The sequence below is a fragment of the Amphiura filiformis genome, chromosome 1, assembly GCF_039555335.1.
Source record: "Amphiura filiformis chromosome 1, Afil_fr2py, whole genome shotgun sequence".
In the NCBI taxonomy this organism is placed as follows: Eukaryota; Metazoa; Echinodermata; class Ophiuroidea; order Amphilepidida; family Amphiuridae; genus Amphiura; species Amphiura filiformis.
Window position 1 is genome coordinate 19,773,915 of NC_092628.1, and position 15,545 is coordinate 19,789,459.

The following is a 15,545-nucleotide window of genomic DNA, read 5'->3' on the forward strand; positions in this document are numbered from 1 at the left end:
GTGATACAGATTACATCTAGACTCGGAGTGTGTTTGCTGGGTATAAAATCGTTATTAGGTTTGGTTTAGGGGGCGATACGGACTCCTGGACTAGATATAATCTGTATCACCCCCAAACCTCACCTAATAACTAATAGTACCTACATTTTCACCAAGAATCCCCTCCCCCAACACCCTAGGCCACTGATATCACTACCAAACTTGTGTTGAAATAAAGTGTGTATGGCCCTAGGTTTGTATTACTGATATTTATGAATACCTAACTGGATGTTTGTCACTACCCAGCAAACACGCAAATGTTTTTAAAAAGGTTATAAACATTTTTGGTTTTGTTCAAAACATTTTAATAACATTTAAATGTCAGGTTATATAAAGGCCATAAAAACATTTTTTAAATGTTTTGTATAAAAAAAACTACAACAACATTTCAAAATGTTGTGAAAAACTCATTTCAAAATATCTTTTGGCAAACATTTCAGCAAAATATTTTGTCAACACATAATTAAGTTATAATGTTTTGAATTAAGTTATAATGTTTTGCATTAAGTTTTCAAAATTGTTTTCTGAATGTTATCAAAACATTCCACACCCTTTATATAACCCCACATTTAAAAGTTTTCTGTAAAACGTTTTGTGTTTGCTGGGTATCCATAGATACTTAAGTACAGTGGTGCATACCGACTCTTTTTATTATTGTCTGTTGCTTTGGATTATAAATTTGTTATTAGTTAAAGTACCTACCTTTCCCAGGAATGCCTGTGCAGTGGGGTCCCCTGCTTCACCTGCTTGGGTGAAGTATTCAAATGCTCGCTGAAAAATAGCAAAACAAAATGTATCCTTACAGTTTGTATCAAGATTGGCAAGAACAAATTAACTATTACTATTATCATGCATCCAGGCAGGAATAACTATGAATTTGAGATCATAATCTTATCAACTGGACTTGCTTTTGAGTGGCAATATTTCACATACTATCCCCGATGCATTGTCAGGCAAACTGATGTTCTGCCAGCAGAAGTATAGTATTCTTACTCTTCCCAAGTCAATAACATTAGTGCGCATTTCATTTGGTGCAGCTTCAAATCCCAGCGTTCGCTCAAAGCGCTGGCTTACATTATTAAGTTTAAAGATGCCATATAGATATGCCTGAAGAGTAAATACACTATAATTAATTCCTTGTCATCATTTGGTTCAGTTTATCTGAATAGCACAGTGATTTTCATCACTTGTTTCTAGTTCATCTCAAGTTCGGTTAAAGTTAAACGCTCTGAGTGTACACACAAGCATACAGGGGCGGCTTGTCGGCTCGCTTGCAGTGCAACCGCGAAAGAGCATTGACGTCACTACCAAACTTTTCACTTGAAAAACTTGAAATGAACCAAATTATAGTGCACTTTTGTACATTGTTTTTTCAGGTTAACGCTTCTGTGGGCCGTGGAATTGGTATTTTAGGTTATCAAACTTTACCAACTTCTATACCTACATTTGCTGTTTGTTATCCCTGTACATACAGATATGTGTTTTACTTGTTTCCCCACATCAAGATAGTGTACCTTGTTCTCTTTTCAGTTGTTTTCACATTCAAAATGCCCTCTTGTATCATTTATTGATCCTTGATATTTTTTGTGTCCTTATCCATTGGATTCATAATTACCTACTTTTTACTAAATAATAGTGAAGCCCTTGGCCTAAAACAGGGGTTCTAACCCAATTTGGGACCCAAGCTTAAAATTTTTGGGTTGTCATAATCACACTTGCTGGCAGAGGCGAACGGCATTTAATTACATTTTGAGAGTGTACACAGCATAAACTCGGAAGTGAAGTTCTGATTGGCTAATTCAATCATGGGCTCTCGTCAATGATCGAGATCAAGAGAAAGCCAGTGTAGGTGGGACATGTGCTACAACTATGAGAAAGGATCATAAGTGGTCTAACTTTCAAGAAATATATTTTGTCTATACATTGGGCAGCATGTTGGAAAAACAAACTGCACTAACCTGGTGATTCTGCTCTACACCACGACCTCCTTGATAATTCAGCTGACCAAGGCCAACCTGCAAAAAATGTACATAATTAAAATATAGTAAAAAGAAAATGAAAGTAATTTAAATTAAACTTCAACACTACTTGTTTATTTCGCTTACCGGGAGCGCTTTCGAGGAACTTCCTCATCATCAGCCAATGTTGTTAGCTCTGATCTTTTTCTTGGAAATGGCTAGAGACCAACCTGATCAGGTGACATCACACATGATGACGTCACCGAAGGCGGAAAAGTCCTGCCCCTGGTGCCGCTGGGTTTGATCAGGTTGTCCCACACAGGATCTAGTTCCAATCCTGTTTCTCGGTTCAGTGAAGGGCCTTGATTCTTGCTTTGATAACAATCAATTAATAAACTGTCTATATTTATGTATAAGTGATATAACTATGTACTTAATGCTAAACCACACACAAACAAGAATGATATTTAGTTTATTGCAAACATAATTTTGCAGCATACTTGCACTCTTCTGTACCAATATCAACCACAATAACCTCAATGAGTTGAATATATAGTCTGTATATCTACCTCGAGTCACCGGCACTACCTTTGAAGTTCAGCGTGTTCTGCATTAGTTTAGCGTTACTTGGTGCATGTACATACTTTTATGTGCGCGAACAACGTGCCGCATATGTACACGCAAGAAACTACACTAAGCAAACGCAGTGCACACGCTGAACTTCAAAGCTAGTGCCGGTGAGTCGAGGTAGATATACAGACTTATAATGTCTTAAGTTCTTGCGACATAATTTGTTGTATTTGCAACTCACCTGTGCCTGTACATCTCCTTTGTCAGCTAAGAATTGATAGTACTGTATTAAGTCATCATCTAGCATACTATTGGCAGCACCAGGGTTCTCTTGTTCATCATATAACCTCACCCGATGTATGACTGAACCACCTGCTAAAGATACATCCTCAGCAACTGTAAACAAGAAAATAAAAAACATGAAAGGATGTTTGTCTTTAGTTTTGATTATTTTTAGTTGTAATGAATATCAGTACTGAAAATGGAGCTAGAGAGAGATGTTAGCATGGATGAATAATTTGTTACCGAAAATTGTTATCTAGTTTTACAAGTAAGGGACTTAATTTGGATACCAAGTGGCCTCATGGAAGAACTGAAAATAAGTTGTAACATTGGATTATTACAGCTGAAATCCATGCACCCCTAAGACATGACCTTAATCTCATGTAAAGTTGTTTTTGGACCACCCTGTAGTAACAGCAGCTAGGTATGTTCATCGCCACTATTTCAATATCATATATCGCCGGCAAAATTTATTGCGATAACTGATAATGGCGATAACGATGGAAGCTTAAAAACATTTTATTTGACCAAGTTTCTCTTTTGAAAAAATGTGAAAATATTGTTAAATATTGTTAGTCTGTATCTAATGGCGCTATTGCTGGTGGTATTGTCATTGGCGCCATTGCCGGGTTGGTCACTCTCGGTATCGTCTTCTGTGTCATCTGCCTGCTTTTCGGTTTTCAATTGAAGACAGATTTTTAAAATCAAAATATTGTGGCCTGTCAAACTTTATCGCGATAGACCATAATAACATTATCATGAACATGCCTAACAGCAGCTGAATGCACAAGTTTCAAAATGCCAACAAATGGTACCACATATCAGAAAACATTTGTTGGCATTTGTCACTTAATGCAGTATGCCGTTATTATAACTACAAAACTGAAACTGTACTATGCAACACAATTGGACACCATTTGAGGCATTTCTATTTAAGCATTCTATTGCACTTTCATTGAGGTTAACTTCCTTGGGTATCAAAATCCTGTTTTATTTTTTTGAAAGGAAAACAAAAAGCAATGACATAGCAACAGATGAGTCATGACCACAACCAGTGGTTTTGATAGGCACACAAGTGCAAGATGCCAAGAGAACCATAGTCCATGGGAAAGAGACTATTCTTAGTTACACACACAGCTCATGGTTTGAAAACTAAGATATGTATGATGAGGAATGTGAGCACACACACACACACAAAAGAATGTGTATTGAAAAACTAATACAAATGTTGTTACTAACATCACAGAGTACTCATGCAGGTGTTATTTACTACCTTCTATTCTATTCTATTCTATTACATGCAAAGTATTTAGAGGGAAACATGGCAAGCATAAAATGGCTCTGCAGTATTAAGCATGCAAATGAGCTCATTAATGAGCAGCACCAAAACTTGCATTTATCACATTATCATTTTTTAAATTCATTGGCTATTGTGCCTTAGAGCTGGAATGGACCGACAAAATTTATCTCCTCCAGACAGACACAGACAGGCACACCCCACCCACCCAAACAGACAAACAGACAGGCCTGTATGCAGGATTTTTTGTGGGGTCCCAAAATGTGGAACTTTCACTCAAAAAATAAATTGCTTGCATGCAAAAAGAGGAATTCACCTAGCATAGTTTGACCTTCCTGGTCATTTTGACCCTGAAAAGCTTTTTTCTTTTTTTCAGAGGGACTTTTCTTGGGGGTGAGGCCTCATGACAACACAACAAACATGTAGATGAGGGGCCCTAATAACAAAACAGCAAGAAATTATTGAATCAATGGACATATGATGACTCAAATACAATACAGAAAATGCAAAATACAAAAGGATAAGAATTTCTTCGGACTGATTATGTAAGTGACAAACTATCATTCGCATGCACTTACCAGTGACGGGCATATTTTCAGCCACTGAAAATAAAATAAAAAAGATATACCTCCTACTACAATAACCTTAAACCATATTCCAAACAGCAATCAGTACATGCAAGAAAATCTATAGAAATCTACACTAAACTGCAAACTGTCAGCATAGAGGGAAAATTGAGTGAAATTTTGAGTTAAGTGCAACTAAGGAAAAAAGAGTTATGACTATGAGCAATTAGTCAACAAAGTTACAAGTAATAAACTAGTAAGTATTGTGATTAAATAATATTTTATGATTTGATCAGCACCAAATAGGCATCACATCATTCTCCCTAATAATACACTTAGTCTTGCATTGCGATATTGCACTATAATCAACCAGCCAATTAATCTCTTGATTGACTGATCACCTTTTGTTAGCTGTCAGCCAACCTCAATGCAATCTTTATATGATTTGGTTCACCTCAAGTTTGGTAATGACGTACATGCGTATTTCGCTCACTGCAGTATCGAATCGCGCACGTAAAGTTATTCTTGCTTAGTGTACATGCACACGTACAGGAGCGGCTTATTGGCACGCTTGCGGCGCAACCTCAAAAAAGCATTGACATCACTACCAAACTTGAGTGTGCTGCCATGCCGAGTCAAAAGGCTGAACAGTAGGTCGTTGATCATAATGACCCAAATCATTCCATAAACCATTCCAGGCATATGCAGTTTGAGATCAACGCAAGCCATAACCAACTAACATAAGCCATCACAGGCTAGCTCAACGTCACTGTGGAGCTCAAACATGTACCAGCACATACCTGAGTCGAGCGCCGTACCAAATGAACTAACTGGACATTATATTGCAAAAAACAACATAATAAGGTCTATAATGTTAATGTGTTAGTTTCTTAATTCCTTGCCTAAGTTTGAACAAGAAGATATTGCACAAACACTATAGTTTATATATCTACCTTGAGTCACCGGCACTAGCTTTGAAGTTCAGCATGTGCTGCATTGGCTTAGCGTGGTTTCTTGCGTGTACGTTGATTGCGCACGTAAAAGTGTGTATAAGCACCAAGTAACGTTAAGCTAACACAGAACATGCTGAACTTCAAAGCTAGTGCCAGTGACCCGAGGTAGATATAGACTACAGGTCAAGTTTTATAAGGGCACTCAATAATCCCCACCTATTTGGTACTGATCAAATTATAAATGCTTTCTTAACTGAGCAGACTAACAATGATGAGTTACAACAAACAAAGAGGGACCTTGTCCTATACTGGGTGGACCACACTTGTTTTTAATCCATAAGAAGTCCTTGATAATTTAAGCCAAGCTAGTTTAATGCCCTTACCTTTATTTGCAACTTTACGATAATAAGTCAAAGCAGTTTCACAGTGTTGACTTACTCCAATACCAGCCCAGTATCTGTAGCCCTAAAAAGATTAAAGTACATTATTACTTTATGGATGAATTAAGCTGATAAAAGTATAAACAGTCACTTTCTTATTACACTGATTTTATATAGTCAAGGAAAAAATAAATGCAGCACATTATGTCAATTGTCAACCCTCTACCTGCTTGTTTCAATGTTGATGAAAGCATATGACTGCACTATTGACTGGCATGACTGAGGACAGGGAAGGGGGATCCTACTTCTAGGTTTTAGCTGGGGATATTGGGTGTGATATTTTGAGAACATTGCTATACATTGATAAAACATTGCTGATTGAATGTTGCTTTAATGTAGCAAGGTCATTAATTTATAACAGGAGTGGACAACCTTTTCACCTCAAAAGGTCAAAAGTATTCTTTATCAAATTACACAGTCCACAAATAATACAAGTACATAAAATGGTTCGAGTAGAGACAATTTCTGATAAAGTGTACAACTACAGTAGAAATCTCAATTGAATGAACACAGCCTGACATAGTGTAACAATTTTTCGCGTTCACTGCAAGATGTACGCAAGCGTGTGCAACTGTGCATGCGTGAAGTTAATCTAAATGCCAACTTGCTCATGATTGGGGAGTGTTTTAATTATTGTATCTAAGGTTGTGTGTTCGACTTGTAGTTTGAAACATGCGATATACAATCACGCTTGGATAGGGTACAGCTGTTGTAAGCCATGTTCATTCAATTAAAATTCCTACTGTAATGACCAAAATTTATGTGATTTTATGCAACAAGTTGTGATGTGCTCTGAGTAATTTAATTTGATGATTTATCTCTGTTTACAATTGGAATCTATTTTATGAGACATTTTAGGGATTCCCCTTTCTTGCATCAACTTGATCAAAAACAAATGGAATCATTTCTAATTTTGGATCATATGGGAATACCGCTATAGATGGTAAGGTGAGGATGATGTCACGGGATTCCCCTCAGGAAGTGATGTCAGGGGATTCCCCTCAGGAAGTGATGAAATGTGAAAGGTTAATGTTATAATTAGGACTTGGGAATTTCCCAGACTGCAGAATAGTGTGAGGTTAGTAATAGCCTATTGATAGAATGGGGTTTTTCCCAGTGCTTGATATAAGAAAATGTAAACACAATTGTTGTCACAGTTGATAGTGTTGATCTGGGCTAGCTAGCTAATATGCTTACCGTCCAATTCCTTCAAAGAAAGGAAATTGCAAACCAGAAATATTTTATGTAGTCAAAGTACTACTATTTGCCAGTGTTGTCGGAGAAGATCTAGAATACGCCAAAGAACGTATTTCTTCCAAGAAAGGAATATATTCTTCTGTCGACTTGCAAGTCTGGTGTTTTGATTCAACGCAACTGTCAAAATAAGTGGGGACAACTGCATCGCAGTCCTGCTTCCTGAAGATATTGTGTGAAAGGTGGAAATAGCACCAAGTTTGAAGAAAGCAGCGCAAGGAGTTTAGTATAGGAGAACGGCGCAAGGAGTAAAGAGATTTGGAGAACTGCGCAAGGAGTTTAGTATAGGAGAACGGCGCAAGGAGTTTAATATTTGGGAAAAAGCAGCACCATTTTCGTGTGTGGATTTTATACGCAAGGATTTATAAACGCAAGTGTACACTGAATTCGCTGATTTTCGCAGGACAAGTGAATAAGGATATATTACATCAGTCGTCCAGAACATTGCAAGAACTTTATGATCACCAAGAAGAAGAATGCTGGCTAAGTACTAAATAGTTAAAGAGTGATTATATTTGATTGGTGTGTATGTGCATTTGTTGTCATATATTGTATCAATAATAACGTGCTTTCAATTAAAGACTTAGATTTTGTTAGCTTAATCAAACAGTGTATTTGTGTTGTGCATTCGTGTGAGTTCGGGTAAAAGGTGATTTTGGCCTTGAGTCAAGTACGACTCGTAACAAAGTACAATAATAGAGTGAAGAACCAAAGCTAAAGATGGTCTTTCTAGTCTAGGTGGCCACACAAAAATTGCTGATGTGCCACAATGCAGCCAGTAGGTTGTCCACACCTGACCTATACATCTGCAAACCCACAAAAGTGCCTAATTTGAATACTAATGAGTTAATCAAGCATATTACAATATACTCTATGTGAAATGGACACCTGTTTTCAAACCTACCATTATCATTTGACAGTATGGGTCACCACCTAAGGCTCCAAAGGTATAGTAGACTAAGGCCTTAGCCTGACTGGAATTGGTACTCAATCCTGTTGCATACATGAAGCCAAGACCCTGCAATTCAATATACATGTATATAGCACTGAATCTGACAAGATTAATTTAACTACAGGATGAAGGGTGATAATAGTAGAATTTTCTTATTTCTAGTCCAATAAACAGTACTCACTGTGGACGTTTCGATATCTACAAGACATCTTTTTCTACACTATTGTTGTTGTGATGATCTTCTGTTTACCACTGATGCTTGCTTAGCAACGTGTTTGCCAGTTCTTTTTTATGTCTGGTAGACATCGAAACGTCCACAGTGAGTACTGTTTATTGGACTAGAAATAAGAAAATTCTACTATTACGTTTCATAATAGACCTGATGAACATGTTCAGTTAAGGATGAAGGGTGGTATTATTGGAAATGATCGACCGTGCATTGTCGAACTAATATTTCTATTGCCTAAGGAAAAAACAAAGCACATCTTATACAACTGTCATTACTTTTATGGGAGTTTTGAAGAAGAAGCACTAACAGCAAGTGAAGCACGGGTGCCTGCTTATAACATATGATTTGATACGCAAAGTAATAATGTACTGATACTTGAAATGTCTGCAGGGTACAATTTCAGCATATCTCATCAATATCAACAGAGTTTTTTAATTCAGAAACTGAATTTCAATTCATTTTAATTTCAATTCTTATTTTATAAAATCATTTTGATGCAATTTCAATTCAATTCTTCTTTGGTTAAAATAATTTTGATTTAATTCCAATTCAATGCATTGAAATCAACTGCTAACCAATTTCAATTCCAATTCACAGCATTTGAATTCAATTCATATTCAAATTCAATTCTTATTACTAACACTAATGCATTTTACCTGGCATTTGGCTAAAAGCAGTTCAGGGAAAAGTTTATTGAAACTGATAAGCTGACAATACAGGTGAAATGGCAGAATCAAAATGCATGTTGTATGCATTTTCGATTCAATGAATCAAATTGAAATAAAAACAATTTGTGTTCAGTCACAATGGTTCATTATGTAAAAAAGAGACCGTTTTAAACAGTGTTAACAGTTGCATCTGAGTCCATAGGAGTTAACTCTCAAACAATACACTCGCTCAGGTCTTTTCATGTGTTTGTTAAAGAAAACCTGACTGCTATGAACTTGGGTGCAACTTTTAAAAGGGCCTCTTTTCTGACATAATTATCCACTGTGACTGAACGCAATGATGTGTGACGCTATAAATTGGTCCACATGTGTCAAACAAATAGGGCTATATATAGCTTTTTAGCTTTTTACATTTCGTAAAATATTTTTTTCGATTTATTTTAAAAAGTATTAGGGGGAAACTTTTAAGTTGTGGACTGTATATAAAGAAATATGGGCTCAGAAAATTTACCTTGGAATTTTCTAAGAAGGGTGTCAATTTAAAGACTATTTATAAGGCAGATTTTCAAGGTTTAAAAATATCATTTATCAGTTTTCACATCTGATATCATGCCACTTACTGTTTGGCCTCTTGGTATGCCCCTTTCTGCTAGTTGAGAGAACATATCAGTTGACCCTGTCAAGTTGACCCCTAGATATTTACCATACAGGTACTCAAAGCCCAATTCTTCTTGTGATCTGGTATGATTAAGATTGTACGCTGCTTCTTGCAGATATTTGTAGCCCCTGAAAGATAATGAATGAAAGAAAGAATATATAGTGTGAACTTTCAATATATGACAAAATGGTCTAATATCCTGCGAATTGAACCGTGATAGATCGCTGCATCCCATTGGTTGTTTTTGGGTTGAGATATGGGTAAGAGCACTGGATGGAAGGGAATGGAACAACCCCGACTGAGAGAATATACAAACAAAATTAACAAATCAATCAATATATCTTAATTAATCATTGAATTAATCTTACCTCACACCATCAGTTGTTGAATTGATTAAAGTCATTCCTTCATCAAACAACAAATCACCTTAAAAGAAAAATAGAACAAGTTGTAAAGATTTCTGGAAACTTGAATTACAATTGGATTCTACAAATATGGGTTGTTATAATTGGAGGAAATCAAACTAAAACAAGAAGATACCTGCAATCAACAAAAAAGTCCATGGAACACTTGGCACACTCTGTCGAAATTCCGTGCAGAATTTCTTATGTTCATGGAAATGACGTAATTTGTGTTTGGGAAGAAACATGACATCTACAACAATGATTTACCCTTCCCCTCTCCCCATCAAGCAATGTTGGAACACATTGGGGAACCGCTGAAAACATTGGCATTTCTCAACAAATTTTTCCGTTATTTACATGCAAGCGTTCCAAGACTTTTTTCGTTGATTGTGGATACCAAAGACAGAAATATGGACTTGACCACCAAAGATGTATCCAAGTACACTACCATACCTGCCAACATTGAAAACCTAGAAAACAGTACATGGCGAACGAGGGCTGGCGTGGTAGTATCGCCTGACGGCGGGGGTCCAGGGGCCCGCTTAAGGGCCCTTGGTGGGGTCCAGGGGCAAAGCCCCGGTGGGGGTTGAGGGGGCGAAGCCCCCCAAAGCTAGAGTGTTTCTACACTGTAAAAAGCCATATAAGCCCCTTCACATTAGACACATTTTATAGAAAAACAACAAGGTGAAAATGAAGCCCTAGGCTTTTATACACTTTAGGAGGGATTTATACTCCATATCTAGCAACAATTTCAACACATATTTGATGACTACAACCTTTAAAAAAAATGTGAAAAAACATTCTGGGACCTGTTTTTATAAGTTTGAAAAATATGCTTCCTTCACACAGAAAATGTGCTTTTAAAAATGCAGTTTCCTATACTTTTGTACATAACGATCATTCATTGAAGCGATTTTTTGGCTTTATAACAAGGCCTACGTGACTGATAGGACATTGATATGATGCACAATACAAAGGTGAAATTTTTTTTTTTTAAATCCATTTTTTCTTAATTTTTTCAAAGTTTTTGGCAACTTGAGAACCTCTAGACCTACAATGTATTCTGAAGGTTGCATTTGAGGAGGGATTTATACTCCATATCTGGAAACAATTCCAACACATATTTGATGACTGCAACCTTTGAAAAAATGTGAAAAAACATTCTGGGACTTGTTTTTACAAGTTTGAAAAATATGCTTCCTTCACATAGAAAATGTGCTTTTAAAAATGCAGTTTCCTATACTTTTGTACATAACGATCATTCGATGAAGCGATTTTTTGGCTTTATAACAGGGCCTACGTGACTTATAGGACACTGATATGATGCACAATACAAAGTTAAAAATTCAGAAAAAAAAAACATTTAACAAAAAACATATGTCAAAGTTTTTGTTGACTTTGGAGAAACACTAGACGTATTCTGAAGTGCTACGATCATTCACAGATGATTTGAAAAAAAAAAAAATTGGAAAACATTACAAAAAAATTACAGTTTGTTATCTTTAATATGGAAACCACTAACAAATGTTTACCTCTTCATCTATCACAATATTATACATGCATTGGTTTTCCATGCATTTAATAATATGTGCTAGATGAAGAGGTAAACATTAGTTAGTGGTTTGCATATTAAGGATAACAAACTGTAATTGTTTTGTAATTTTTTCCAATTGTTTTCAAATTAACTGTGAATGATCCTAGCACTTCCGAATAGGTCCAGTGGTTCTCCAAAGTCGCCAAAACTTTGGAAAAGAAATTAAAAAAAATTATTTAAAACTCGAAATCGGAGTAACTCCGAAAATCGGAGTAGTTGGCAGGTATGCACTACCCAAAGAACAAGAACATTCAAGCAGTCATGGCCATTTTATGATTCAGGACTCTTGTCTAGCAGATCAGAATTCATCACAGTTGATTTTAAGGCATGCTTAAGTAAATGGAAGTTTTTGTCATGAAATTGACATCACATTCTGTCTGTTGTTGAGTTGTTGTTATAGATGAATTTTACATTACATGTACTAAACATTCTAAAAAATGGAAGGCTGGCCCTTCTTAAAATTCAACAACAGGGATAATTCCAACAGTAACAGGGTAAGTAGCATGGGTACCTTACCATCAGATCAATCTCTAGACCGGGCTCTAGACACATCACCTTATTTTGGCTGCCCCAATCCTTGATGGCTGCCCAAATGTTTTTGACCTTACTAGAGCCTAGGACAGTTGGCACATTATAATGAACTAGTGCCATACATCCTTTTCTTGTTTACTTTAGTTACACTACTTTACATAGGCATACCTCTTGCTTGTCTGGCAGCCTCCTCTGGATCCAGTGGTTTGGTTTGTTTAGGTGTCTCTTCTTTCTGGTCTGTTTGTCCAACTGTTTTAATCAAGAAAGTTACATCATGGCTTATCAATTACGTCGCCTGAAAAGGCCGGCAGGTTAAAGGTTTACCCATGCATGTCAAAATGCAAATCAAATACCCCGCTCTTTCAATTGTGCACAGACAAGTGTACAATGATTCCTGTACGGGTTGCTTCAGGCCACATAATAAGCTGATACAATGCATTGGCTTTTGCGTTGGTCAATTCGTAATTTGTCATTTTAAAAATTGCACAAATTTCCAAACAACGGCTCCTACGCTCCCGATGGTTAAACTTTTGATATCAAATTTGGTATCAACCTTCGCAGGAAAGTGTATAGAAAACTATTATATAAATTATTTTGCCATAAACTCATCAGACTCTGATTAAATGGGGACGGAACTAGTGGAGACTTTTTAATTTTGCTGGGTTTACGTGAACATTGGTCATCTCATAGATCATCTTGTGATCATTACCAAAAACACAAGTTTTTTCTATTATTTGCTTCATTTTGTCAATTTATTTTCAAACTGACAAATCCATGATTACTAAACCATTCCCTCTTTTATGCATCCAACAATGGACACCTTCTTATATTTGCCAAGTGTAAAGCAGTTTTACTGATTTTTGTTGACCACACTCGGTAGGTACCTTGCACTGCCATTACAGGTCATATAGGTTCAGTATCCTGTGGTTCTCCACAAAAATGTACTGTCTGCTGTTACCTGCAACCTCATTGTAAGACAATTTTAACTTTGGTTTTGTTGATCAATCAAAGATGATATACTTTCACAACATACATCGGCACAGTTATCAAAGTAAGTGATTGGGTTCCAACAAGTATGTTATTTTTAAAACATTTAATGAATTCCATCTCTCATCATTGATCCCATTATGACCCAACATCAAAGCGATGATCTTTACCGTGCACTGCCAGACCAACACCTTATTACAAACGTTTCTGCACTTCACAAAAAGCCTTAATCAACCTAAATCATCCAGTACCATCAGGATTAGCTCCCCAACTTTGGTAGGGTGGACCGGGTCAATACAAAAATTGATACTGCAAGGGCTTGAGCTCATACCCTTATAATGCAACATAGGCTAGCCAAGTGCCTTACCCATGAGATAACTGGACCTGACAAGTATAGGACTAAAATTTGAACTGAATTCCATGTCTGCATACATTAAACAAATTGCCTACCGAATATTTTGATGATACTTAACTTGTGATTACTGGAATCATCTTTTCCCTAAAGCGGAATAGAAAATAATATCGTCGTTGGGAAGGGAAAACCTCCTATGTACTTGTGGCCCTTGTACATGTTTAAAACAACACTGCCAATAGGTTACATGGGAGGTTTTGCTTTAAACATGTTCAGGGGCAAATAACACTATGACTCACCTGGACCATTAGCACTGATTATAGGAGGTGCATCTATTGGAACAGGTTGAGGAGGTGACTTATTGTGTGGTACAGTTTTGGTCTTAGATTTGGAAGTGCCAGATGTATCCTGGGACCACCAGCAACATTTGGTGCTGCCTTTATATTACCACTAGTGCCACTACCCGCTTGGGTGTTGCTTCCTGATGGAGGTGGCTGCTGTTGCCACTGTTGTTGCTGCTGTTTTAACTGTTGAGCTACCTGGTCTTGTTGTTGCTGTTTTAACTGTTGAGCTACCTGCTGTTGTTGTTGCTGTTGCTGTTGCTGCTGCTTCAAATATTGCGCATTCACACCTTGATTTGTCTGTGCTCCACCATGTGGTGGTGTATTAGTTCTCAATTGTTGTTGCTGATTATGACTGTTTTGAACTGGAGGCTGCTGTTGTGACTGCTGCTGCTGTTGCTGACTACCTTGGTTGCCAGTGCTGCCCTGACCAGCACCAACTTCTGCAGCTAATTCTTGTTGCTTCTTTTGCATCTCTTTAAATTTGTCAATCTTTGCAAAAGCATCTTTTGCTGCTTGCTTTGTTGCAGAAATCTTTTCATCCTCCTGCACTGTGTCACTGTTTCCTCCAAATTGAGCACCTTGCTGCATATCTGCATAGTGTTCATCATATTGTCTCTTCATTTGCTGCTGTAACTCTAGGATAGCTTCTTCTTTCTTACCTCGTGCCTCACGCTGAATCTCCAACTGTCTTTGTTGCTGCAATTGCTGCTCCATCACTTCCTGAATCATTTTCTGACTCTCCTGATGTTTCTTTACTTCTTCTTGGGTTATATGTGTAGGGGGTTTATTGGTAGGCGGTGGGGAGGTTTGAGATGAATGTGGTCCCCTGTCAGTGTTCTGATCCTTTGGTCTTTGTGTTTCTGTGTGAATATTTGGTTGATGCTGCCCTTGTTGTTGTTGTTGCTGCTGTTGTTGTTGTTGATTGGCACCTGAAACAAACAAACAAATGATTCAATGATTTTTCATGAATTAAGAACACTTGTCAATGAGTCAGAGGGAAGCAAGTGCCCTGTTGTGTGGGTACTACCTTTAGTGCATGAGGTTCTGACGAGAATTCAAAATTTCTCATGCCGCAGTTCACTTTTGTCATACAAATGGACCTGACCGTGATAAAGGAGTCCCAAACCAGACATTCATGAGAATAATTTCTAAGAGTATTTAATAATTCCTGAGCAACAAAATTCCTGAGCAACTTAAACAAATGTTTCAATTTTAAAGTTATACAAATCTTATCTCAAGACTTTGGGATAAACACATTTATTCTCAATAATAATAACTAGTAACTGTCTGAATTGAGAGAGGACAAAGGGCTAATGAATTCATCTTGGATTCCTTATTCAGACACTCTGCTCTTAGTCAAATGTTTGGAGTTACTAGTGATATATACATGTATGCTTTGTAACTTTTTCTTTCCATACTGTAATTGGTAAGATTAATTTGTGCAAATGAGGCTACTGTCATCTGATT

The 15,545-nt window shown here is 37.0% G+C and overlaps 1 protein-coding gene across 1 annotated transcript in view; it reads right to left on the bottom strand.

The window, feature by feature from the left end:
* Positions 1–15,545, bottom strand: part of LOC140156785 (protein sel-1 homolog 1-like) — a 243,091-nt gene that overhangs the window by 220,990 nt on the left and 6,556 nt on the right. Inside the window, exons 3-11 of the mRNA XM_072179767.1 lie at positions 14,069–15,007; positions 12,564–12,644; positions 10,235–10,292; positions 9,829–9,994; positions 8,264–8,377; positions 6,049–6,130; positions 2,809–2,963; positions 1,998–2,054; positions 742–810 (exon numbers count right to left, since the gene is read on the bottom strand). Of these exons, the coding sequence (XP_072035868.1) occupies positions 742–810; positions 1,998–2,054; positions 2,809–2,963; positions 6,049–6,130; positions 8,264–8,377; positions 9,829–9,994; positions 10,235–10,292; positions 12,564–12,644; positions 14,069–15,007 (1,721 nt within the window). The remainder of the gene's footprint in view (positions 1–741; positions 811–1,997; positions 2,055–2,808; positions 2,964–6,048; positions 6,131–8,263; positions 8,378–9,828; positions 9,995–10,234; positions 10,293–12,563; positions 12,645–14,068; positions 15,008–15,545) is intronic.